This window comes from Macaca thibetana, chromosome 12, assembly GCF_024542745.1.
Source record: "Macaca thibetana thibetana isolate TM-01 chromosome 12, ASM2454274v1, whole genome shotgun sequence".
NCBI lineage: Eukaryota > Metazoa > Chordata > Mammalia > Primates > Cercopithecidae > Macaca > Macaca thibetana.
This window is the reverse complement of record NC_065589.1, coordinates 15,809,038-15,833,554: the sequence shown is the minus strand read 5'-3', so window position 1 is coordinate 15,833,554 and position 24,517 is coordinate 15,809,038. Positions and strand designations below refer to the sequence as shown.

At 45.9% G+C, this 24,517-nt stretch overlaps 1 protein-coding gene and 1 long non-coding RNA gene across 3 annotated transcripts in view; one reads left to right on the top strand and one right to left on the bottom strand.

The window, feature by feature from the left end:
* The window catches only part of IRS1 (insulin receptor substrate 1), a 66,407-nt gene extending 54,789 nt beyond the window's left edge, over positions 1–11,618 (bottom strand). Inside the window, exons 1-2 of one of the 2 annotated variants that reach the window (XM_050752148.1) lie at positions 7,612–11,618; positions 4,794–5,026 (exon numbers count right to left, since the gene is read on the bottom strand). In XM_050752148.1, coding sequence (XP_050608105.1) covers positions 7,633–11,385 — 3,753 coding nt within the window. In that variant the 5' untranslated portion in view covers positions 11,386–11,618 and the 3' untranslated portion in view covers positions 4,794–5,026; positions 7,612–7,632. Of the gene's footprint in view, positions 1–4,793; positions 5,027–7,611 lie in introns of those variants that run through there. The other variant, XM_050752147.1, reaches the window with a different exon arrangement.
* Positions 11,619–12,792: 1,174 nt separating this feature from the next.
* LOC126932900 (uncharacterized) lies at positions 12,793–24,229 on the top strand. Its single transcript, XR_007718360.1, has 4 exons — positions 12,793–12,867; positions 20,237–20,380; positions 21,678–21,838; positions 23,988–24,229. It is a non-coding gene; the product is annotated as an uncharacterized LOC126932900 (long non-coding RNA).
* Positions 24,230–24,517: the final 288 nt, after the last annotated feature.

The window sequence follows — 24,517 nt, the reverse complement described above, 5'->3', positions numbered from 1 at the left end:
GGTTTATGAAAAATGCCAACTTTTGTGAACTACACAATCTGAATCTTGATTTGTTTCTCCCGGATAACTTCTGTCAAAGAAATTTGGTAACTACTTTGGTGATCTCCTCTCAGTACCATTTTTTCCCTCCATTTCCATGAATCTACCTTCATCCCCTTTCACTAAAAGATGTACTACATGGAACATGATAGGTGCTCAATAGTGCTTACTGAGTAAAAGGCAGGAGAGGGGAAAAACAACAAAAAATGGCTTAGGGCCTATTTGACCAAAAGCAGATAATTTATGTTAGGCTTGAGAAATGGGTGATGGGCTTGAATAGTATTAAAGACAATTAAAGATCTTCCGATCTTCTGATTGTTCCCACAACCCCTAAAACTCAAGGGTAAATATAATTATTTTTCATATCCATAGAGCCCTCCAAATAATTTTGAAGTGAATAGGGACATGACAATTGAAGAAGAGTAGATAAATTATAGTTGACTACAGAGCAATTACTGAATATTCCAGTGGCCTTTAACTAACTGCTAAATGTTTATAAATGGCTTTTAATATTTTGCTAGCTCACTTAGATCATATCCTTCCTAAAAGTAAAATCATGACTTTCTGTGCAAAACATAATTTGTTTGCCACATTACATATATTTGGAAAAAAAAAAAAAGTCTCTTTGATCATTTCAACAAACGTGAGAAAACTTCTCAAGATTAAATGATACTGTTCAGCAACATGACCTAAATATGTCAGGGAGGATCAGAGAACACCTATCAAAGTATTCTTTGGTCAACAATAAAAGCGGAGTGCAAGGATACATATGTAATATTCAATATTTAAAAAACTTGGGATGGTAAAAGGAATACAATGAATGCAATCCAACTCAGCTTACTCAATAAAACATTCCTGGTAGAGTAATAAAACCACAAAATCTCCATTCTGCTTTAAGATAACTGCAACTAAAATCACAGTCTGACCTATGTGTTCAACTCTACTGCCATTATCAATGGAAAATACAGAAAAAGGGTCAAAAAGCCTTTTCAACATAAACACATCTTTTTCAAAGCCCTATTATTTGAAGATCACTGACTCACTGAATAAGCACAAATAACATTTATCCAACCAAATTTATTTCAACAAATAGATTATAGCAGAGCCTGCTGCAAGACTACTATTAAAATGAAAAGTGTTCCTTTTATCACACATGACAGTACCTTATACTTATCTAATCCATCTTCTCCCTTTTTCAGTGAATTAAGAATGGGAGAGATACTACCATTTCCAAGGTGTAAGACGAAAATAGAAGCAAATAGATGATACTTACTAATCTATCATCTTAAAAAGCTTTACAATAAATTTTAGTAACTACGTCATACTATGAAATTAGTATACAATTACATCATACTAATATTTAAAGGTAATTTTAAGTTAAAATTCAATATGATTATACTTTCTGAACATGTTTCAACAACATTTTAAAAAGAACTTTCAAAGTCTGCTGCATAATTATGGACTAATAAGGTAACAAAAGAATAAATCAGTTACATAATTATAAATGTGATAGAGGCAGGATCTATTATTTTACATACAAAAAAATACTAGTATGAAAAAAAGTTACAGGATCTTTAGTGTGAAACTGGCTTCAAGCATGATTCACAAGAAGCTATTTTCCTTGAATACAATTTCCAGTAACTTTGTAACATGAGGAAATAATTGAGGAAATGGCTTTCTTTAAAACAAAACAAAACCTTAAAACCGTGAAATGTTCCAATATACTAAATTAGCAACCCATCAAAATAAAAGGAACGATTTATATACTATTCAACTAAGACATATCTGATTATAGTGAGAGGATTGGAAGAGAATAAGTCCATGGGGTTTCTTAAGAGGCAAGAGACTATTTTAATGACTTGTGAAATCCACATGGAGGGACAAAAAAGGCAGGAGCTTCTGAATATACTGGCAACTCAACAGCCAAGATAACACAGGGTTGGAAGAGCAGTGTTGGCTCAACTAATCAAAAATCCTAAAGCACAAAAAAAATCTGGACAACACTAATTTTGCCAGCAAGAGAAATATTGAGTTGTTTCATACACCTAAGCGAGAAAAATAAAGCTAAACAAAAAATTTTGGAAGACCTCCTATAGTCCCCAATTGGCTTCTCAAATTTCCTTTCCATTCACTTAAATGGTTATCTCACTGAAGAACACTGATGGCACAAATGCGAAACATTATCCACAAACACACCACCCCTGGAAAAGAGGTGATTTCCAACAGGATGCATGTGTTAATTTCCGCAGTGTGCACTGGTTAAAGCTTAATCTATACTGTGGGGAGGGGTGGGATGTTTCTGAGAGCTGACCTTAGGATGTAGGAGCTAGCAGGTGCCTTGCCTTCCCACACACATTTTATTTTTAAAAAGGTGGAAGGAAGAGGAGCATAATCCACTCTAGAGATGGTTCCAAAAACTTAGGCTGGTTAGTCAGGAGGGTTTGTCTTGGGGTCTGTTAAAACTTGAAAACGCCCCTTTGAAGCAAGAAAGGTTAATGTCAGGCCCGAATCAAACGATGTTTTCCTTCCAGGCCCTGGTCTGGCCGTAAAGAATGTCTGATCCAAAGGTTAGAAATGGACAGAACAGGCTATTCTAATGCTTTATGATGACCCTGTCAACAACTTCTTCTTCAGAATCCTCATTGCAACTGACCCATTAAAGAGTATCAGTCATTTTCTCCACAACATTCCTATGTTTAGAGCTGCAAAGGAGGTTAGAATAATTGAGAACAAAATCCTCAAGTTACTGATGAAGAAATAGGTCCAGAGAAATTAAGTGACTTGCCCAAGGTCACTCAGCTGGTGAAGGGCACAGGCTGTGTTGGAGCCCAAGATCTCTGGCTCCCAAGAACTGCTTTTTCCATTGCATCATTTAAGATAGCACAAAGCTATATTCCTGGAATTCTGATCTTAAAAAAAAAAAAAAAGTGGCATGCCCTTTGGATCCCAAGTCTCTTCTTGTAAGGCAATGCTGGAGATAGTATTTATTGAGGGTAAACTAAGAGAAATGACTACAATATATGCAACATTTTATGGATTTTTTTAAATATAAAAGGCTACCTAAACAATTGCAAAAGTTAAGCAAATTATTACATGCTCAAACTTTTCTGGAATAACAGAGAAACTCTCTCCCACTGCTCAATAGCAGTTTTGGGGCATAGCATTTGCACCTGCTTGGTACGTTTCCACCTGTGATGTTTCACTTGGCCCCTCAGAAAAAGCGCTGCCCTGGGATCTATGATTCAGTGATGCAAGAGGGATGCTGGCTGGTGAGAAATGCTTATTTGAGAGGGAAGGAGGAGAAAATACGCCCACAGCACTTCTCTTTCTTATTTTCCTTATTTTAGAAAGGCCAAATCGCAACACATTTTCCATCCCATGTAGTAATATATCTCACATAATTTTGGTTACTGGAGGGTGCACAACACAACTCTAGCAAGCTTTCAAAATCGATGTGCCTAGCCTAAATTGACGGGCTGTCACTGGGACTGTCAATGATGGAAAAATGAATCTGTGTCTAAGAACGCGACAGCATTTCCTCTAAGCCTTGAAGGAACACACTACCCAAACCCTTGTCACACCGAGTTCTCAGGATCTGCAAGCCGCAGTCCCGTCTTTCATTTCTCTGTGAGCTCCCTCACAGCCCAGGAGGACGCGTTTTCCCAGCTCTTACCTAGCTCAGGTGCTTTGCAGTAAAGCCTATGGAGCCTAGGGCACTTTCAAGCCAAAGGAACTTCCCCTCCCCCAGTGACCAAAAACGACGGCAGCCGCAGCACTCGCAGGTCTCTCTCCCTCCCTTGGTGGCGGGGGGCGGGCAGGAATCGCGGACCAACCCCACCCGGCCCGCAGGCCCGCAGCCACGTGCGGGGCTCCCTTCCTGCTCGCGGATCTCGAGACAGGAAGACGAAGGAACGTGGCCTCGTAGTAAACCGTAGTAAAGAGAGGAGGGAAACAAAATGGGGCTCGTCACATGGTTACGGCCTGGATTTTTCTCAATTAAAAATAAGAGGAAGTGTGTGTTTCCGGCCCCCGTCCGTGGGCTGGTTGGACTTTTTCGTTCTTAGGATTCTGGTCCAAATGCAAGAATACGGCTGAGGGCACAACGTCCTCAGTCGGCGGGCGCGGTACGGAGGGGGCCTGTGGTTCAACCTGCGGGCACCAGTGGGAAAGAGGTGTCAGGCGGGGTGGTAGAAAGCAGCCCAGGGCCACCCGCCCGCTACCACCTCCAGGGGACCTGCGGAAAGCCCCGCCCCGCGCCCGCCGCGGCTCAGCCGTTTCACACGCTGATTGGCTGTGGTGGGGGCCAATCAACGCCCAGCCCCCCCGCCCGCCCGGGACCCGGAGCCGCGCGGCTGTGCCCGAGGGCGGGGCCTCGCCAGCCAGCGCCGACCATGCGGCCCGGGAACCGGCCCGGCCGCCCGGGATGACCCGAGACGGGCGGGGGCGGGAGACCCGAGGGCGGCCTGGCTGCAGGTTCCCCCACCCCGGGCGAAAGGGGGCTAGGAGGAGGGAGGAGAAGGAATGCAGGAAGCGGAGGTGACCCGGAAAAGGGAAAGTGCCAGGGCTGAGAGGGTTTGCGCCAGCCAAAAAGGCCACACGGCTGGGGAAAAGGGAGGGAGGGGAGGCAACCTTGGAGGTACGGAATCCTTGACATCACATAAAAGGAAACAGAATGAAAAAGAAATGGAAAGAGTCTTTTTCTGGTTTTTTTTTCTTTTTCTTTTTTTTTTTTTTTTTTTTTTTTTTTTTTTTGGTCTTTTAAAGGGGGAGGGCATAACAAAGAATGACAAAAACAAAAAACTGAACCCAAAAGGCATGGCTGGGGTCTGTGTCTTTGTCAGCTGCAGTTTCAAAACTAAAAGACAAATTTGATGCCGGGTAAAGGTGGCGGGGCTGCTATGACCGAGTCTGAGAGGCTCTTTTTGCCCTGCTTCTTGGGCTCTCAATTTACTCTCTGCAGAGAGGGGGCCACGAGTACTGCGAAATTCTGAAAAGGAGCAAAAGAAAAAAAGGACATTGTCAGGAACATGAAATAAGAGGTGGAAACAAAGGGATGGCAGGGGATAGTACTAGAAAACGAGCAGGCCAGAACTAAGAGGCGATGCAACAGAAAGGGCAGGCAGAAAAGGTAACTGGACTACAGGTAAAGCAGAAAGGCTTCCAACAAGTCGAACTCCTGAGCTCAGTGCTTCACAAGTGTTGTCCTCTAACACAATGAAAAATTTTAAACAAGCCGAGATGTTTCAACAGCGCACACCCCTCATCACACCTCTATTCCTTTCACCGAGTCTCAGGTTTTACCTGAGAAATGAGGAAAAAGCGCAAAGACAGCAATTGCTGAGGAAGTGAGGAAAATAATGTTTGCACACACATACTCATTCGGAGCAGAAGCCGTTTGCCACTCACAGGTCTGACTTCTGTCTGTTTCAGATAACTATGGAATAACATCTTTGGACTCAACAGGGCACAGGCAAGCAAGCAGAAATCAGGATGTAAATGTGCCAGGTAGCATTTGGTGCCTCACTTTAAACACCAACACAAACATCTCAAATATGCATTGTAGAATTTTCCTGGTACGGTGCAAAGCATGGTCTATTGTTACTCCAGAATTATTAGAAATAGGATTATATGATTATTCCAGAATATTTTATTTTCCCAAAGAAGGTTAAGGATAGAAGGTTGTAGAGTTTTGTTTTTTTTAAAATGCATCCAACACATAGGAGAATTTTATTTTAAAGCCCTTTTTAAAAATGAAAATTCTAGTTGGACATCAATTTTCTTCAGAGCAAACATTATTTATTCTACTCTATAAAAAGAAACCTAAAAAAATTAAGATGACAAGTAAGAAAAACTTTCTTCATCTCCTTTAAAACCAAAATTTTAGTTCTGCTGGGCTTGTTTCCTTCAAATTCTCATTATTTTACCAATGAGGCACTTTATAATACAAATGCTTAAAGTGTTGAGGGATTCTGACTCCCAAAAACATCATTTGATACAACAAGATTTGTACTGTTGACGTTGACATACACAATTAAATCTTCTAGTGAATGATGAAAATAAATGTTGAAATAAATGCTTATCAAATAAATGCTTTTTATAACATATCACCTAAAATCTTCATTTCAGTGTTCATATACCTTTTTCTTCTACAAAATAGAGAATGATATGGATCGAATATTGGAAACAGAATTAAGAAGACTACGAACACATGATAAACAAATACCTATCAATAGGAAACCAGGGCACAGATTAATTTCTTATGAATTGACACAAATTAAGAAAAATCAATGCTTTGAAAAGCTTATTCTGTGGAGCATAGATAAAATTCACAAGATAATCAGTTTGTCAGAGTAAAATGTTTCCAAATGCTGGAAACTTCTGTATTGCCAACTCATCACATTATTTGCAAACTGTACTCCTCTCTTCTACCCACAATCATGACCACCAGAAAACAGGATCAACAGAACGAAGGGCAGGCTAATTTCCTATTACAAATGTTTTTCATTTTCAATACGGCATTAGCCACAGAAGACCTAAAGCCAACTTTCAGCATTTACTGCAGTGTCTACTCTTGAACTTAAAGGAACACAACAAATACCCTAAAAGTGGAGGGTATACAGTTTAGCCCTTCTATTCAATGCAAAACAAAACAAAACATATTAAGGCATGTTCCTTAGTATGCATTCTTCTCAACAAATAAAAGCTATTTTACAGAAGATGTATAGTAGCCCCCAAATGATATCTGTAATGTCTCAATGCAAGAAGAGGTAACTGTAAGGCAGACATCCTAGGATGAACTCCCATAACTCTTAATCATGGGTCCCAGACACATACAGAGTTTCCTGCATATCCTGTATGAGAGAGGCCAGGCCCGTGGGATGGTGGGTTGGTGTGTGAATAATATTTCACAAATCCTGGTACAGGAACAAAAGGACAATGTAACCCATAATTACTTTGAGAGATCATAAAAATAGATAGGTACTTCTCTCTAAATATGTATTTCTAAAAAGCTCTTACTCCTTATCTTTTTAGGGCAGGATGAATAGAAATCAATGTTTCCCGCTACTGTTTATGTTGCCTTGGTATTATGAAATCACAGAACGAAAGGACAGAGAACAACTCGATAAGATCACCCTTAAGGGCTCCCAGAAACTATCTTAAAGGAAGGGTTTAGCCCCTGTGTTAATAAATATTTTCTGTAGAACGGTCCCTGTAGGGGCTGACTTAAATATATAGTGAAAAGAAAACTTCAACAAACCAATCAAGCTTCTTATGTAGGAACTTTACAAACCTCAGAACTGGCATAGGATATACGTTTTAAAAATATGGCAGTAACTCCTTCACTTGGAAATTCTCAAACGAAAAAGCCCTCCTGTGGCTGCTCCTACATGTTTGTTTGACTCTCTGCCAGATGTCAGTGTGGGGTGAGCATCTTGTGTACCCTGAGAATGTAAGCGCATTCTCCCTGAGGAAGCAGTGGGAAAGAACAGGAAGGGGCAGAGGCGAAGAACAGAATTGAAGCACAAGGTTAAAAACAGTTTTGTCTTCTGACTTTGTCACCATGAAACGCACCTGCTGTGATGTCCAGTTGAGCTACTGAAGGTCCTCTGGCTGCTTCTGGAAACTGATGCTGGCATAGGCGCTTAAATCCTCACTTGAGCGGCGGCGGGTGGAGCTGCTCTCGCTGCTACCCAGGGGTTGATGAGGGGGTGGGGGTGGGGGAGGCTGCGGTTGAGGGCTGCACTCCTGAGGGCGCTGTTTGAAGTCCTTGACCAAATCCAGATCTATGTAGTTAAGACCATTCTCCAAACCCCCAGCAGCCCCACACAGTTGGGCTGGCTCCTTGGGGGCTCCCCCAAGTTCCCCAGGCCTCAGCCACACATTCTCAAAGGAAGCAGAGCTGTGACGTTTCACATCCTCGCTGCTGCTGCTGCTACCGCCACCACCCCCTATTGCTGCCCCGGCTCCAAAGGGCACTGTGTTGCCCACCCGGGTGGCACTGGGTGTTGAGGAGAAGGTCTCAGAGCTATGCCTCCTCCGGCACCCTTGTGGGTCTGCACGGATCACTTTGGCACTCTGGTTGCGGTTAGGACTGAGGTTCACCCGGGTGAAGGCGCTCATGCCCCCAGGTCCTTGTGGGCCCCCCAGCAGGGATGAGTGGGCAGCCAGCTCTGCTGCCCCTTGAGGCCCAGTGGGGGAAGCAGAGGCTGCTGAGGATGAGGAGGCAGCAGCCATGGTGGCCCTGGGCAGGCTCACCTCCTCTGCAGCAATGCCTGTCCGCATGTCAGCATAGCTTACAGGGGCAATTGGCGAGGTGTCCACATAGCTCTGGCGGGGACAACTCATCTGCATGGTCATATAGTCACCCCGGCTGCTGGGCACTGCCCGGGTAGGCCTGCAAATGCTAGCAGCCCCGGGAGGTGCGGGGCCCAGTCTGCCCATCTCAACCCCAGTGCTCTCCTGCCAGGCTGTCCTCCGGCCCGGCCCCAGGTCCATCTTCATGTACTCCTCAGTGCCAGTCTCTTCCTCTCTGGGAGCTGGCTGGAGCTGGGATGGACACCTGACAGAAGGTGAGCTACGGGAAGCCACCGGGCCAGACAAGTAGCCAGGCTGATCACTCCCAAATTCAATATTCACATATTCCCCTGGGCTCTTGGGCTCCGGAGGGTGCAGCAGGGGCTGCTGTTGCTGCTGTTGCTGCTGCTGCTGCTGCTGCTGCTGCTGCTCTCGGGCCCGAGGTAAGGTGCTGGCCTTGGGATCCCCCAGGGACAGCCTCGTAGGCCGGGCCAGGCGGCTATTGGTCTGAGCAGCTGTGTCCACCTTTCGAGGCAGATGGGGCTGCAGAACCTGATGGTGGGGATGTGGAAGGCTGGGCTCCAGCCTAGCCCCACAGTATCCCCCACCCAGGCTGTCGCTGCTGGTGGAGGAGGAAGAATCATCCGCTGTTGCAGCATAGAGAAGGCGACCAGAGCTAGCAGAAAGGCGGAGGTGCTGATGCCGGGCACCCTCCTCCGGCTCCCCAGGGCGCTGGGTGTGCTTAAAGGATCTTGGCAATGAGTAGTACGAGAGGACTGGCTTGTGCTGGGGGTCCTCAGGGCCATAGTAGCAGTCAGAGGGGCTGCTGGTGTTGGAGTCCCCCACTGGTGACATGTTCATGTAGTCACCTGTGCAAGGTAAGAGCTTGCCACCGCTGCTCTCCACTGGGGGTTTGGGGTGAGGCAAGACATGAGAGTGGTGGCCCCCTACCCCGTTTGCCCACAGCTTTCCATAGCTGCTCCCAGAAGGGACGGCACTGCTGCTGCTGCTGCTGGGGCCACCTCCAATGTCAGGAGAGCAGCCACCGCTGGGGGACATCATCATGTAGCCATTGGGGTCCACTCTCTGGGGATGGCGTCTGATGGGATTGATGATCTGCTGTGGGGCAGACACGCTCTTGGGGCTCATGGGCATATAGTCTCCACTGCCCTTTCGGCTGCTGGGCACTGGGGCCACCCCTGGGGACATGGGCATGTAGCCATCATCAGTGTGGAGGGTAGAGCTGTCTGGGCGGTGGTGGCCCCCCCGACGCTCCAAGGGGTGCATTTCCAGACCCTCCTCTGGGTAGGAGTGGGTGGGCACGAAGGCAGAGTGCCTGTGTCCCGGCAGTCGGCCTCCACTGCCACCTCCTGGTGGGTAGGCAGGCATCATCTCTGTATACTCCTCAATGGAAGCCACTGAGGACTGGGACGGGGTCTTCTGGTGGGTAATGGTAGGGGATGTGCCTGCAGAGTGAGTTCTCTTTCGGAAGCGATTATCCAGATCCGCAGCACTGGATGCTTCATCCCCAGCCAAGGCTGGACTCGTGCCCAAGCCTGTTCCTGGGGTGTAGCGGTGGCCATTGCCACCCCGAGACAAAATGTAGTGACCGTTGGGGGCGGTCAGGGTGGAGGGCCCCTTGCCGCCCATGCAGATGTAGTTGCTTAGCTCCTCCTCACCGCGGGCTGGTGGGGTGTGGCCCAGGGAATCCGGAGTGACACTGCGGAAGGAACTCCGGAAATCGCAGGGACTGGAGCCATACTCATCTGAGGAGATGAAACCGCCATCGCTGGGAGAACCAGACACCGAAGCACTAGATCGCCTTGGGAAGAGACAATCCGAGGTGGAGCCATGGCCGCTGGTGCTGCTGGACGACAGACTGACGGGGCTGGTGGCCGAAGGCGAGCAGCGGGAAGCTGGCATGGGGATGGAGCGGCTGTGGTTGAGCGGGGGGTGCAGCCGGGCGCTGCCCCGATGCCGGTGGGCGTGGGTTCTGTTGGTGCTCGGACTCACAGGGCTGCCATCCACCGAGGCTGGGCGGGACATGGTGCCTTCGCCGTCACTGGAGGCGCGGACGCGGAAGGAGCCTGGTTTCCCGCCCACCATGCTGGCCGGGGAGGTGGCAGTGATGCTCTCAGTGCGAGATCGTCGGGTCAGCCCCACCTGGCTGGGCGGGGGGTTGTTGAGATGGTGCCGGCGCAGGGGGACGCTGATGGGGTTGGAGCAGTTGGACGAGGACTGGCTCTTGCTGCGAGGGCGGAACTCATCGCTCATAGCCCGCATGGCCTCCAGGATGGTCTCGTGCATGTTCTGGGCCACCACGGAGTCATCCACCTGCATCCAGAACTCCCCGGGCCCCGTCACGGCAGAACGGCCCACCTCGATGAAGAAGAAGTTCTCCGAGTGGCCGCAGCGCCTGATGTTCATCAGCTGCAGCACCACGGCGGCTGCCTCCGAGTTCAGCTTCACGAAGCTGATGGTCTTGCTGGTCAGGCAGAGGCGGTAGATACCAATCAGGTTCTTTGTCTGACCCAGGCCCTTGGGCTTCAGGATCACCTGCCAGACCTCTTTGAACGCGGGTCCTGGGGGCACGTCACCGTAGCTCAAGTCCTCCCCAGCCTCACCAACGCCGGAGCTGCCACTGCAGCTGCCCCCGCCACCTCCCGCCCCGAGGGCCGCAGCTCCGTCGTGGTGGCCCTTGGCACGGTTGTGCAGCTGTAGGAGAGCCTGGTACCAGCTGTCTTGCTCCGCCTCGCTGTCCGCCGCGATGGCAAAGTGCTCGTCCCGGGTGTAGAGAGCCACCAGGTGCTTGTTCTTGGAGTCAGCCCGCTTGTTGATGTTGAAGCAGCTCTCAAGGGGGATCGAGCGTTTGGGGGCGCTCGACTTGTGCCGCCACTTCTTCTCGTTCTCGTAGTACTCGAGGCGCGCCGGGCCCCCAGCCTCGCTGGCCGCGCGCAGTACGAAGAAGCGTTTGTGCATGCTCTTGGGTTTGCGCAGGTAGCCCACCTTGCGCACGTCCGAGAAGCCATCGCTCTCCGGAGGGCTCGCCATGCTGCTGCCGCCGCCACCGCCACTGAGCAGAGGGAGGCGCCGAAAAACAACCGGGTGGGGGGCGGAGGCTCCTCGCTGCGGCCCCGCACATGCAAACAGGGCTGGAGGCAGCAGAAACCCCGACTCCGAAATCCACGCCGCCCCCCGCGCCGGGGAGGGGCTGCTGAAGGAGGACGCAGCTGCTGAGCCAAGGAGAGAGCCCGACCGGAGTTTTCGGGCGCTTCACGCCCGGCGGGGAGGCAGTGCGTCCGGGGTGAGGACAGCCCCGATCCTCCGAGAGCCAAGTCTCCTCTCAGTCGCCGCCGCCACCAGGAAGGAGCGAAGATGCATCTCTCGTCGCCCCAGCTGGAGTCCGGCGCGGGGAGGCGACAGTCGGGGGTCCCTGCGGTGCCCCTCCAGGAGCGCGCGCGCGCGCCTTCCCTCCTGAGTTCCCCTCTGGAAGTAGCGATTCCCGAGGCAAATTAAATATCCTTGGGCAGGGGGAGGCGGGTTGCCAAGTCCCAACGTTGCACGGGGCTCTCCCTCCTCCTTCGCCTCCTCCCACCCCCCAACCGTCCCAGCCGCCACCAGCCGCCCAAATACCAGCTCAATCGCAGAGACCGCGGCGCTGCGGCTGTTGCTGCTGCTGCTGCTGCTGCCGCCGCCCGCGGGCGCGTCCTCTGCAGACCCCATTCGGGCCCATCTCGGCGGGCGGAGAAAGTGGCTTTTCCATGCGAAACGCTACCGGGCAGCCAGTGCAGCTGGGAACCGACCGGAGGGACAGGCTCATCCCTGCCCCTCGCTCCAGTCGGCAGGGGAGGAGGGGAGGGGACAAGGGCGAGAGGCGATGGGGGAGGTTTGTGAAGGGTTCGGGGAAGACGCCTGTTCCTAGGGAGGCGCTGCCGTTGCAGTTACTTCCCCCCTCCTCCCTCCTCCTCCTCCTCCTCCTCCTCGGAGAGTTGCCGAGAGCCCCAACCAAAACAAGCGGCGGCGTCTGGCTCTGCGCGCCGGCCCCCTCCGACCGCGCCGCCGTCTCACTCCGAGGAGAAAAACACGTGACGGAGCCTCCGCGCTCGGCAGCCGGGCAGCCGCCGCCGCCGCCGGGAGGCTCCCGCCCGGGTCTCTACATTCCGGGCCGAGCCCGCCCCGCGCCCGCCCCTCTCCGCCCCCCGGCCGTACTGCAGCGGCGCCCGCGCCGAGCCCCGGCGCAGCGCTAGGACAGCGCCCCTGCGCGGCCGCCAGCCCAGGCGCAGCGCCTCCCTCACCGCGCGCCACCCAGGGCGCCCCCGGCCCGCAGGAATCCCCGCGGTGGGCGCGGGCGGGGGTGTTTGGGTGGCTACCCGAACGCACGAGGGGAGTCTGGGAAAACGGGAGGGGGCGAGCTCGAGAAGACGCAGGAGTGAGGGTGGGGGGCGACGGGGGGGGCACTGCGGCTACAGAGCCCCGAGTGGGAGACCGGGGGAAGGCGGGGGCGCGGGAGCTGGGCTGCCTCTTACCTAGCAGGTAAGACTTACCCACGGGAGGGAGGTTTCTAGTCAAGGCTTTTTCTCCCAGGAAATTTAAAAGCTACATTTCGGCTTCAGGGCGATAGGCCATGGTGAGGGATCTGTATTTTTGTAAGGTTTTCTAAAGGACTTCTGGGCCAGCCCTCCACCTTGGGATCCCCAGATTTGCTGCCGTGAGGTACCTGGAAGGCACAGAGGGACGCCGAAGGGCAGTGACTCGGAGCAGTTATGGTCACTGCAAAAGGAGAACAGGGATCCCCAGGAAGTGTCTCACATCCGGCGCTGTGGGATTAGCTGCTGATCAATTAGGGAGAAAATGTAAATATCACCGTTTCTCCTGCTCCCCTTGCCCATCCGAGTGAGGGGGGATTCACACATAAGGCTGAGGGCATGGGGGAGGGGAAATGAGAGGTCCCTTATCATATTCCGAAGTCTATCCGTGACTTTAAAAAGCTGTTAGGGACCTTCAGAGGGTTCATAAGGCCAAAACCCTACTGTGCAAATATTGGCTGAAATGTTTTTTTCACACACAGCTCCCACACCCATTGAACCACCCTATAAATTTTTAACCTTGACCACAAGGATAATAGGGAGAAAACAAGGATGGTGCCAGCTCAACTGTACAGGAAAATGGGTACTTCATGAATGGACCAGATCAGCAGCCTGGGTCTCCTTGAAGCGCCCCTTTCAGGGTCACCTTGCGGTATCAGTCTCCCCACAAGCAAATGTTCCCCAAAGTTTTTTTATTTTTTAAGCTGACCTATAAACAAGCAGTTTGTCCCTGCTTGCTCGCCTGGCACTAAGGACCCACACAGATGTCACTCGGTTTAATGCTGTCTCATTTTGATGCCCGGCCCGTTTGGGGTTGCCGCCCATTTACTACTACGAGACCCTCCTCGGCCTGGGGCTTCCAAGCACTGCGGGATGTTGGCGGGGCACTCTGCAGTCCAGGCGCTGGGCATGCTCAGTGGCCCGGACCCTCCGGGCCGCGGGGGAGCGCGCCTCGGCCCAATGCGGGCTGAGGGGCGGGGCGAGTTTCCCTGGGCGGCCTGCTGATTGGTGGGATGGCCTGTTTTTCAAGCCTTGCACTGCAGAGGGAAGGTGGGGGAGAAGGGTTGAGGGTACCAAGGTAGGTTGCAAAGCGTAGTAAAAAAAGAAAAAGAAAAAGAAGAAGATGATGATGATGAAGGAGAAAAAGAACCATAAGCGCCATTCAGAGGTGTGCGATACGTAAATTAGGGGGATTGGGCATCTGCAGAGGGGCTCCTCCCTACCCAAGCCTGGGAGCCTCCCGTTTCTCCTCTCTCCTTCCTGTTCCCGGTCGTTCTGCAGCCTCATCTAAACCTGGTTAATCTATAATTTGAGTACACATGTTGAATTGAAAGCCCTCCCTCCTTTTCCTCTGACAGCTTGGTGATGTGGGCACACGTGCCCACTATAGCAAGGCTATTAATAGCAGATATTTGGAAATGGAAGCGAGGCGGCACTCACAGTGACCGAAATTCTGGGGGTATAGAGTGCCTTATGGAGGGTGGGGCAGGGAGGTGAAGAATAGAGACGCCTGAAGTTGGTGGAAAAGTGTAACTGTGTGCCTGGTTTTACCCTAGACAAGAAAAAAGAGAGATGATAAAAGGGTTGTTTACTAGTAAAAATGTAATCCAGATAAGGCCAAAGGGCTTTTTACAGGTTTGATGTTTAGCGCTGCGATGGGGGTAGTGGAGTATTTAACGTTTTGTAAGACAACAAATCAAATCCATACACATTTACTTTTCAAATGGCCCGGTCCCTACCTTCATCCCTCCAACCTCCCCCCTTCCCCACCAAAAAAAAGCTAAATAAAGGTACTGTACCTCTATGGGGGAAAAAATACTCTTTTCTAGAAGGAGGGGAGGGTTGGATAATTTATTTGCATGTATTTTACAATTATCTTCATAGGAAGGATTTTGATCATAAAAAGCTAATTATGATAATAAACCGTTTTAAAAATATATCTCTCAGGGTTAAAGCATTTCTGCTTTAAAAAACACAATTTCAGTTGCTAAATATTCGATAAAATTATGAAATAAACCGCACTGCTGTGACAAATTATGTTCAGACCCATGGGTTTCCTATGGAAGATAGTCACTGATCATAGGATATTAGTGCCATTTTTCTACTTGCTGATGTTTTACTACCAATTTAAAGGTGGTTAACATTTGTTATAATTATACTACAGTAAATTCAATTGTTCTTTACATTTTTTTAAATTAATGGGCTAACTGGAAATGCATTTACATTTGGTTCATGTAATATATAGAATAGAAAAAGACGCGTTTATGGGAACTCACTGAAGTAATGCTGAGCAGGTATGAATATTATTCTGTCACCTAAGCTAAATTAGTCTTTTGGTGTATTGTAATGAAATACACTGTATGGAAAATTTACTCCTCACTGAAAATTCACGGAACAGAAGAACAAGCTGTTACCAAAATCTGTTGCTCGATGCTGCCATCTATAGGAGAGTTAGAGCCGATTTGCGTAATACGCTAAGGTGCATTTTAAAAGAGGGCTAAAATAGTGATTCATCACAACATTGCAACAGCTATGTTGATGTCACTAATACAATATTAATTAAAGGAGTTAAGAGTTTACATGCTATGGATGCACTTTGGGGCAATACCTCTACAACTAGCTTTAAAATTGAATTATTGGTTTATGTATGATACTACCAGGAAAATAATGCAAAATTTATAGATTATTACATATATCTGTAAAGGGCTTGAGTTGGGTAGATGTAAAGCTAAACATTTCAAAATTATAAAACACTGCTTGTATCAAAACATATGTTTTCCTTAAGATGTATGGGTCATAACTGGAAGAGCTGTTTAAATACCGGCATCTCTTAGAATTAATTTTGGCAATTTAGAACAGGGCTTGAAGGACAACTGAATGTGGATTTTCTCACTTTAAGATGTATTTTTATTTTAAGATGGCTCAATAGTAACAAGCATTTGAATGCCTACTCTGCAAGGCAATATGAAATACATAAAAAGACAGCTTCTTACAGCTTTGATGGAGTAATAAAAGAGTACAAAATAATAATTGATGACTAAAATGTGTGTGTGTGTGAGAGAGAGACAGAGAGAGAGATGTTGAATAACAAACAATTGGTATTTACTTTCATGATGGAAGAAATAACTAACTAAATTTTTACAGAAGAGAGGAGCCTTAAGCTTGAACTTGAAATGGGCTATAACTCAGATACTTGGCACTTTTTATCCCACTCAAGTATTTTGGAACACCTACTTGCGTTAGGCACTAGGCTGGACACTGAGGATTTAGATATCAAAGACATGCTGCCCACAGGAAACTTACATTGAAAATGGCAGATGAACACAAGCACAGAGCACTATGCTGTCTTTTGTGGAAAAAATAGGCACAGGGCAAATGAGATCACGTAACAACAAATTGCCTTCTGACATAAACATTATTAGTCACAGACAGTACAATTTGGGAGTCTGAAAGGTGCCTCTTCCCTTAAAAACTTTGTTTTCTCATGTAATTAAAATCTTTCATCTGTTTTATTTAAAAAATATAAAATAGGCCAATTGAAAGTGAGCTGAAAAGTCACACTTGGCTTGTAAATCGGCTAGATCAGGGTTTCTCAAACCCTAGGATCTTGTTAAAATGCAGGGTCTGGTTAAATGCAGAAGGTCAAGGGCAGGCTGAAGCATTGCATTTTTAACATACTCTAGGTGGTGCTGATTCTGCTGGGTAAGTAGCATAGTTCTAACGACTGATGCTTAATTGAAAGACACAATAATTTGGTGCTGTGATATGCAACCAAGGCACTCATACTTTAGTATTATATACATGTATAAAGAGAACAATAGCAAGAAAAATTCTACTTAACTGAGGCATCATTGTGTTTGGGCTTCTCTCTTTTCAGTAACAGGCATCAAATCTTTCTGGTAAGCATGAAGAGTTATTATCAAACAGTTGTGTTAGTGTTTTCCAAGGTGTAATTAAAAATGGAGATTTCTTACCTCATCCCAGTCCTACTGAACCAAAATCTCTTAGCGATATATGGGCCCCCCTGCATTCACAGTTTAAGCAGCATTACAAGAGATTATTATTTACATTAAAATTTAAGAATCATTGGCTTAAATACAAAAAAAATTGTAATTATATACTTCCAGAATTGGCAAATGCACAGCCTTAACCAGTCAACAAAGATCTTCACCTGTGAACTGTTTACTACAACCGGGTAGAGCAGGCAATGACCCAAACCTGCATGAATCTCCCAATATGAATTGATTTTCCTTTGAAGAAAATCAATTCCTGGCAATCAGCTAGTGAGAATCCAGTTCTGCTCTCATCTTGATTTCATCCCTCATCTATTCTAGAGAACTGAGGGGAAATAAATGCACCAAGAACTAACATGGGATTTCGGAAAGACAGTAATGCCCTCAACAGATGATTTCAAAACATTTGCTGTTTGGGGAGCAAATAAAGGATGAAATAAACAGATGGATGGGGTTGGAGGAAAGGAGGGAGGTGAAAACTCCATGCCACTGTTTAATTCTTTCGCTTCAGAAATTCTAGTGATTAATTGGTGATTTTGGGGGCGGTGGGGAGAATCCATAAGTGATATTTGTCTAAAAAACTTGGTCCTGGTCCAGGCATAGTAGCTCATGCTTGTCATCCCAGCAATTTGGGAGGCAGAGGCAGAAAGAACCTTGAGTCCAGGAGTTCAAGGTTGCTGTGAGCTACGATCATGCCACTGCACTCTAGCCTGGTTGACAGAGTGAGACTTTGTCTCTAAATATGAATAAAAAGACGACTAGCTTTTCCTTTTTTAATTTTCTTGATTTCCTTAACTAGTATATTCTCATTTTCTTTTACAGTCTTGTTTGATAAGAATCAGGGGTCTGCCAGTCAATTTGTTATCTTAGACAATGCCAGTAGTGTTTTTGGTCATTTAATCCAGAGAAAGAACCTCCAACTCGCTTGCTTGCTTTCTCTCTCTCTCTCTCTCTCTCTCTCTCTCTCTCTCTCTCTCTCTCTTTCTTTCGGCAGAGTCTCACGTCTCACTCTGTTACCCAGGCTGGGGTTCAATGGCGCGATCTCAGCTCACTGCAACCTCCGCCTCCCAGGTTGAGGCAATTCTCCTGCCTCAGTCTCCTGAGTAGCTGGGATTACAGGCATGTGCCACCACACCCAGCTAAATTTTGTATGTTTAGTAGATACGCGGTTTCACCATGTTGGCCTGGCTAGTCTTGAACTCCTGACCTCAGGTAACCCACCCGTCTCGGCCTCCCAAAGTGCTGGGATTACAGGTGCGAGCCACGATGCCCAGCCACTGTTTCTTATATTTGAAGAGCCAAGTGTTATATCTAGAGAAGCACATGCTTAGAAAGATTTGCAGACTTTACAACACCTTTTGCTGGTTTTGCCCCCTTCTTTATCTTAAATTTGTCTTTTTGGTGCAGTGCCCTCTAAACTTTCTAAATTTAAATTTATATTTAAAGTCTAAAATTTGATAGCCCAAAAATGTCTTCACAGTAATCTCTCAACTTCATTTGTTTATTTTTTAATGTGAATTTCAGTAATGAAGAATGTCTCATGCCCTCTATTCAGTGGGCAGGATCTAGAGGTAGAGCTAGTTGGTTTTACTGTGGTCATACTAACAAAGAATTGCTGGGTCACCATGGCCCCCTCATTCTTCTCACATCCCCTCCTCAATTGCAAGGCGAATAATCATCTCTTTTTCTCAGTAATGATGGATGTCCCATGCTCTCTATTCACTTGGCAGGGTCTGGTGGTAGAACTAGTTGGTTTCACTAACAAAGAATTGCTGGGTCACCATGTTCCCCTCATTCTTCCCACATCCTCTCCTTAACTGCAAGGTTAAGGACCATCTCTCTCTTTCTCCTCTGCCCCCTCCTCCTCCTCCTCCTCCTCCTCCTCCCCCTCCTCCTCCTCCTTCTTCTTTTTACTGGGTCTCATCAGTCCAAGGTTCTTCATTTTAAGAAAGGAAAAAAAAAAAAAACTAACTAGAAGCTTAAGGACATTAGCTTTGTGTGGATTGGGAAGATACAAGTTAATTTGAACTTAAGAGATTTGTAATTACATCACTACCTGTGGTGTTGTCTGGTCTGACTCTACAAGTGGGCAGAGGGTTACCTATATCAGAATCGCCTGTGGAATTGTTCAGATCAAAGCTTCCTGCATCCCACCTCTGACGCTTCTAAATCAGATCCTCTGTAGGTCAATGTGTGACCTACATGTGTGTGACCATTTCCCATTCCCACCTCCATGAGTTTTATGTATGCTAAGATTTGAAACCCACTGATTGGCCTATCTCTAAAATCCTAGATTACAAATGAAGATATTAGGAAATGTATGCAATATTGACCTCCAGCAACTGTCACAACTTTGGTCAATAGTTTTTCTGAAATATTTTACTGCAGTGACTTTAAAACTTTTGACCATGACCTGCAGTAAAGATACATTTAGAAACACATTGTACATCAGTGCATACACACACAGTCAGACTCACTCATGACTAAATACAACTTAGCCTTACTACCTGCAATGCACTCAGATCTTTTTACCCTTTCTTTTTCTCTCTCTTTCTCTCAATCTCACACTTTCTCTTTTTCTTTTAATGCTTTCTAAGACCCACTAAATTCATTTCCCAGCACACTAAGGTGTCATGACCTACAGTTTGAAAACACCAACTTTCTATCTGAATATTTCTGAATTCAAAAACAACAGAACAATGATCATCTCTAGATCCTTGGCTGCACCACCCATAGAACACCTAAGGAGGAAATTCACAATGCTTCCAATGGATTCAAGTTTACTTAACATTATTTTTGGTAGTAACCAAGAATGTTTTTTTACTGCTTTTTTTCTTAAGTGGTTGGGCACCAGTCTGTTCCTTTTAAGCAATAAGATCTGATGCACTTACAGTTTTCATACAGTGGAAATCTAAAGACAGGCAAAAGGCAAATTAAGAACATTGAATGTGATTGAGTTACTGTTTTTAAAAATAGACATGTATCCTCACTTCCTAATATTATTTTCATTGTAATAATTGAGCTAATGTTGTTTGCTATATAAAGTATTGGAGGAAAAGAAGTTAGAGATTATAAATATATTTAAAATATATTCTTGTAAATTTGTATTTTATATTTGCATCAGTTTTGGACTGGGGTTAAAGGAGAAAATAGCTGTTTTCTTTTATAAAGAAGACAAGTTTTCAAAAACTGCTTACTAGGAATTTAAATTATTAGTTTTGTTAATAACATTAGTTTCATAAAAACTAGATAAAATGTTCCTATTTTGTATTTCTTAATTTACCAAATATCTTTGATTCCTAGGAAATTAAAATTTTAAGGGCTAATTCCCCTTAATTCATTCAACAAATATTTACTATGATGAAGAAACGTTCCATGCAGAGGAAATGGCCAATGCAAAGAGCTCCTGACTGGAGGGCATGTGGCACATTCTAGGAGAGTGAGGAGGTAAGTGCAGTGGGAGCAGAGTGAGGAAGGGGAGAATAGGAGGAAGCATGCTTAGTGAGATAACAGTGGACACAATCATAAGGGATCATGTAGGCCTTTATAAGGACTTTGGTTTTTACTCTGTGAGTGGAAACCACCGGAGGGTGTATAATAGAGCAGTGATGTAATCTGACATATTTTAAAGACACTCTGGGCCCGGCTCCATGGCTCAGGCCTGTAATCCCAGCACTTTGGGAAGCCGAGGCAGGCATGGTGGCAGGCACCTGTAGTCCCAGCTACTCCGGGGGTCTGAGTCAGTAGAATCGCATGAACCAGACAGGCAGAAATTGCAGTGAGCTGAGATCGCGCCACTGCACTCTAGCCTGGGTAACAGCGAGACTCCGTCAAAAAAAAAAAAAAAAAAGACACTCTGGAAGCTCTGTTGGAATAGACTGTTGGGAGGAGGACAGGGATAATGGCAGAAGCAGACCTCATAAAAGGCTACTGCAGAAATATGGTCAAGAGATTATGGTCATTAGTAAAGATGGTGAGAAGTAATAAAGTTCTGAATATATTTTGAGGGCAGCATCAGCAGGATTTGCAGGTGGTTTGGATGTGACATGGAAGAAAAAGAGTGTAGAATGACTCCAAGATGTTTTTTACTTGTACAACTGAAAAGATAAAATCCCCATCAACTGAGACAGTGTATCAGTTTTCTATGGCTGGGTTAAGAAACTGCTCTAAAGAAATAATTATGAGGTCGGGCGTGGTGGCTTATGCCTGTAATCCCAGCACTTTGGGAGGCCGAGGCGGGCGGATCACAAGGTCAGGAGATCGAGACCATCCCAGCTAACACGGTGAAACCCCGTCTCTACTAAAAATACCAAAAAAATTAGCCGGGTGTGGCGGCGGGCGCCTGTAGTCCCAGCTACTCGGGAGGCTGAGGCAGGAGAATGGCGTGAACCCGGGAGGCGGAGCTTGCAGTGAGGCGAGACTGCGCCACTGCACTCCAGCCTGGGTGACGGAGTGAGACTCCGTCTCAAAAAAAAAGAAATAATTATGAAACATCAACTCTTTTATTATACTCTAGGATTCTATGGGCCAGGAATTCAGACAGGGCACTGTGTGGATGGCTTGTCTGTGTGCCGGTTGGGATGGCTCAGATGATTGTGGAACTATTTGACCTGAAAGGCAGGAGCCTGGAATCATTTGAAACATTGTTCACTAATGTATTTGGCACCTGGGTTAGAATGACTGAAGGCTACATCAACTAGAGTACTTACATCTGGTCTCTCCATGTGACTTGGACTTTTCACAGAGTGGAGGCTGGATTTCAAAGGTGAGTGTCTGAAGAGAGACCATCTCAAGAGTTAACATGCCAAGAGGGAGCTTCTAGAGAGGAGGTGTTCCAAGAGAATCAGAGAGAAGTTGTGTAGCCTTTTGTGATCTTATCTCAGAAGTCAGAGCTTCATTTCTACTGTATGTATCCTATTGATCAAAGTAGACATGAGCCCACCCAGATAAAAGGGCAAGAAACCTAGACCACAGTTCTTGATGGAAGTAGTGTCAAAAACAAACAAACAAACAAACAACAACAAAAAAAACACTTGTAGTCATTGTTTTAAACTACCACAGATTGAAAGACTGTGACTGAACAGGAATGGGGAAGATGGGGGAAGATCAGGAGTTTGATTCTAGACATGTTGAGTTTCAGGTGCTTATTGATCCTCCAAGTGGAGATATCAAGTAGGCATTTGTATACATGAGACTAGAGTTGAAAAGATGAGTCTGGGCTCAAAGTATAAATGTAAAGGTTGTCAGCCTATGAGTGGGATTTAAAGCCCATAATACTGGATAAAATCATCAAGAGAGAAAGTAGATAGAGAAAAGAATAGGACAAAGATGCCAGCAAGGGAGACAGAAGAACAACCGTAAAGTTGCTCTCTTTTAGGCAAAAGGAAGACACTGTATCAGGAAAAAGAGAGTGAACAACTGAGTCAATTGCTGCCGATGATCAAGTCAGAAGAAGACTTGGAATTGACATAAGATCTAGCATCATGTTTGTGTTATGTGTAAGATATTAACATTGATCACAGATGCACACAATGTTTATGATCTGACTGAATTCTTTAGTAGAATCACAAAAGTTCAACATACTCAGATGTGTACAGTAGGTTAGTAGAGTTTGTAGGAATAATTATGGCAACGTACTTCATATTTCCTAAATAACTTTAACTTGAAAAATTCTTGTGAGGATAGAGATACTAAAGTACAGTGGATGCTATATTTAGTCTCACTATGCAATTTAGTCTTCTTGTCTCTAAGATTGGACTTCTAAACATTCTTAAGATTTTGAGAGAGGGAGAGAGAGATATTCATATTAATAGGAAAAATTACCAAGATATGTCCTAATTTTTAAACCAAATATTTTAAAATCTTTTAGACTAAAGTTTATATCTAGGAATATACTTCTGGATTTATTAGTCTTTACTGATTTAAAACTTACAAAATAACAAATAATAGCTTTCATCTTTTTAAAAATTATTTTAAAAGATTAATATAAGGTAATTTAGTGCAAAAGACAAATACCAATACCAACACCTAGTTTTAAGTTGGAAAATGTGAAATAAAATCTTATGTAAAATACATAAATACCCAACAATATAATAATAATGTAACATAAAATCACCATGTCATTGGCAGGACACACAATTTACCAAGGTGTAAAAACCATAACATAACTCTTGGAATCTCTATAGAACTACAAAATATAGTTGATTCTTGAACAATGCAGGCATTAGGAGTGGCAACTCCACAAAGTTGAAAATCTGCATATAACTTTAGACTCTCCAAAAACTTAACTTCTAATAGCCTACCATTGACCAGAAACTTTACTGATAGTGCAGTTGATTAGCACATATTTTGTATCTGCATTTTATACTGTATTTTTAAAATAAAATAAACTAGAGAAAAGTGAATATTGACTGGGCACGGTGGCTCATGCCTGTAATCCTAGCAATTTGGAAGGCCAAGGTGAATGGATCACCTGAGGTCAGGAGTTCGAGATCAGCCTGGCCAACATGACGAAACCCCGTCTCTACTAAAAATACAAAAATTAGCTGGGTGTGGTGGCAGGCGCCTATAATCTCAGGTACTTGTGAGGCTGAGGCAGGAGAATCGCTTGAACCCGGGGGGACGGAAGTTGCAGTGAGCCGAGATCACACCACTTCACTCCAGCCTGGGCAAAAGAGCAAGACTCCGTCTCACACACACACACACAAAAAGTGAATGTTAAGAGAATCATAAGGAAAAAAATATATTTACTACTCCTTAAGTGAAAGTGGAGCGTCCTAAAGATCTTCATCCTCATCATCCTCAGATTGAGTAGGCTGAGGAGGGGGGAGAAGAAGAGGGTTTGGTCTTGCTGTCTCAGTGGTGGCAGAGGCAGAAGAAAATCGTGGATAAATGGACCCATGCCATTCAAACCCCTGCTGTTCAAGGACCAGCTGTATACTTAAACACATCCCTGGGAGTTGTAAAACTAATGTTACTGTTGTTTTCATTTTGCAGTTTTTCCATCATGATATAAAAGCAAAAGTAAAACTAATCTGTGTACAATTTATTATAGGTCAACTGAGAATGGCAGAGGACTCATCTCACTTTTGCCACATGGTGACTCGCCCCACTCCCCCAGGTGACCTTGCTTGTGCATGTGGATATTTGCTCAGATTAACGTTTTCCACAAAATTGCTTGCTCTCTTTCATTCTGTCCGTGGTTGGTTGTGGTTTATTTGTTGATAACTGAAAGTATTTAAAAATTGCCAAAATAAAAGCCATTTCTTTTCTCCCCGAATAGCCTCATTTTTTCTATTCCCTGTTTCCCCTCCTATTACATTTCGAGGGACTCTAAAACAGAGCTCAAGATGGTTCAGGACCACGGAGAGCGCAAGGAAGGGGAACTACCAAAGCGTTTTAGTCATGCAGGTGGGGAAAGAGATGATCCTGAAATTGTTTTTATTTTTTTGAGAGGGTGTCTCGTTCTGTCACCCAGGCTGGAGTGCAGTAGCACTATCTCGGCTCACTGCAACCTCCGCCTCCCGGGTCCAAGCGATTCTCACGCTTCAGCCTCCTGAGTAGCTGCGATTATAGGTGTGCACC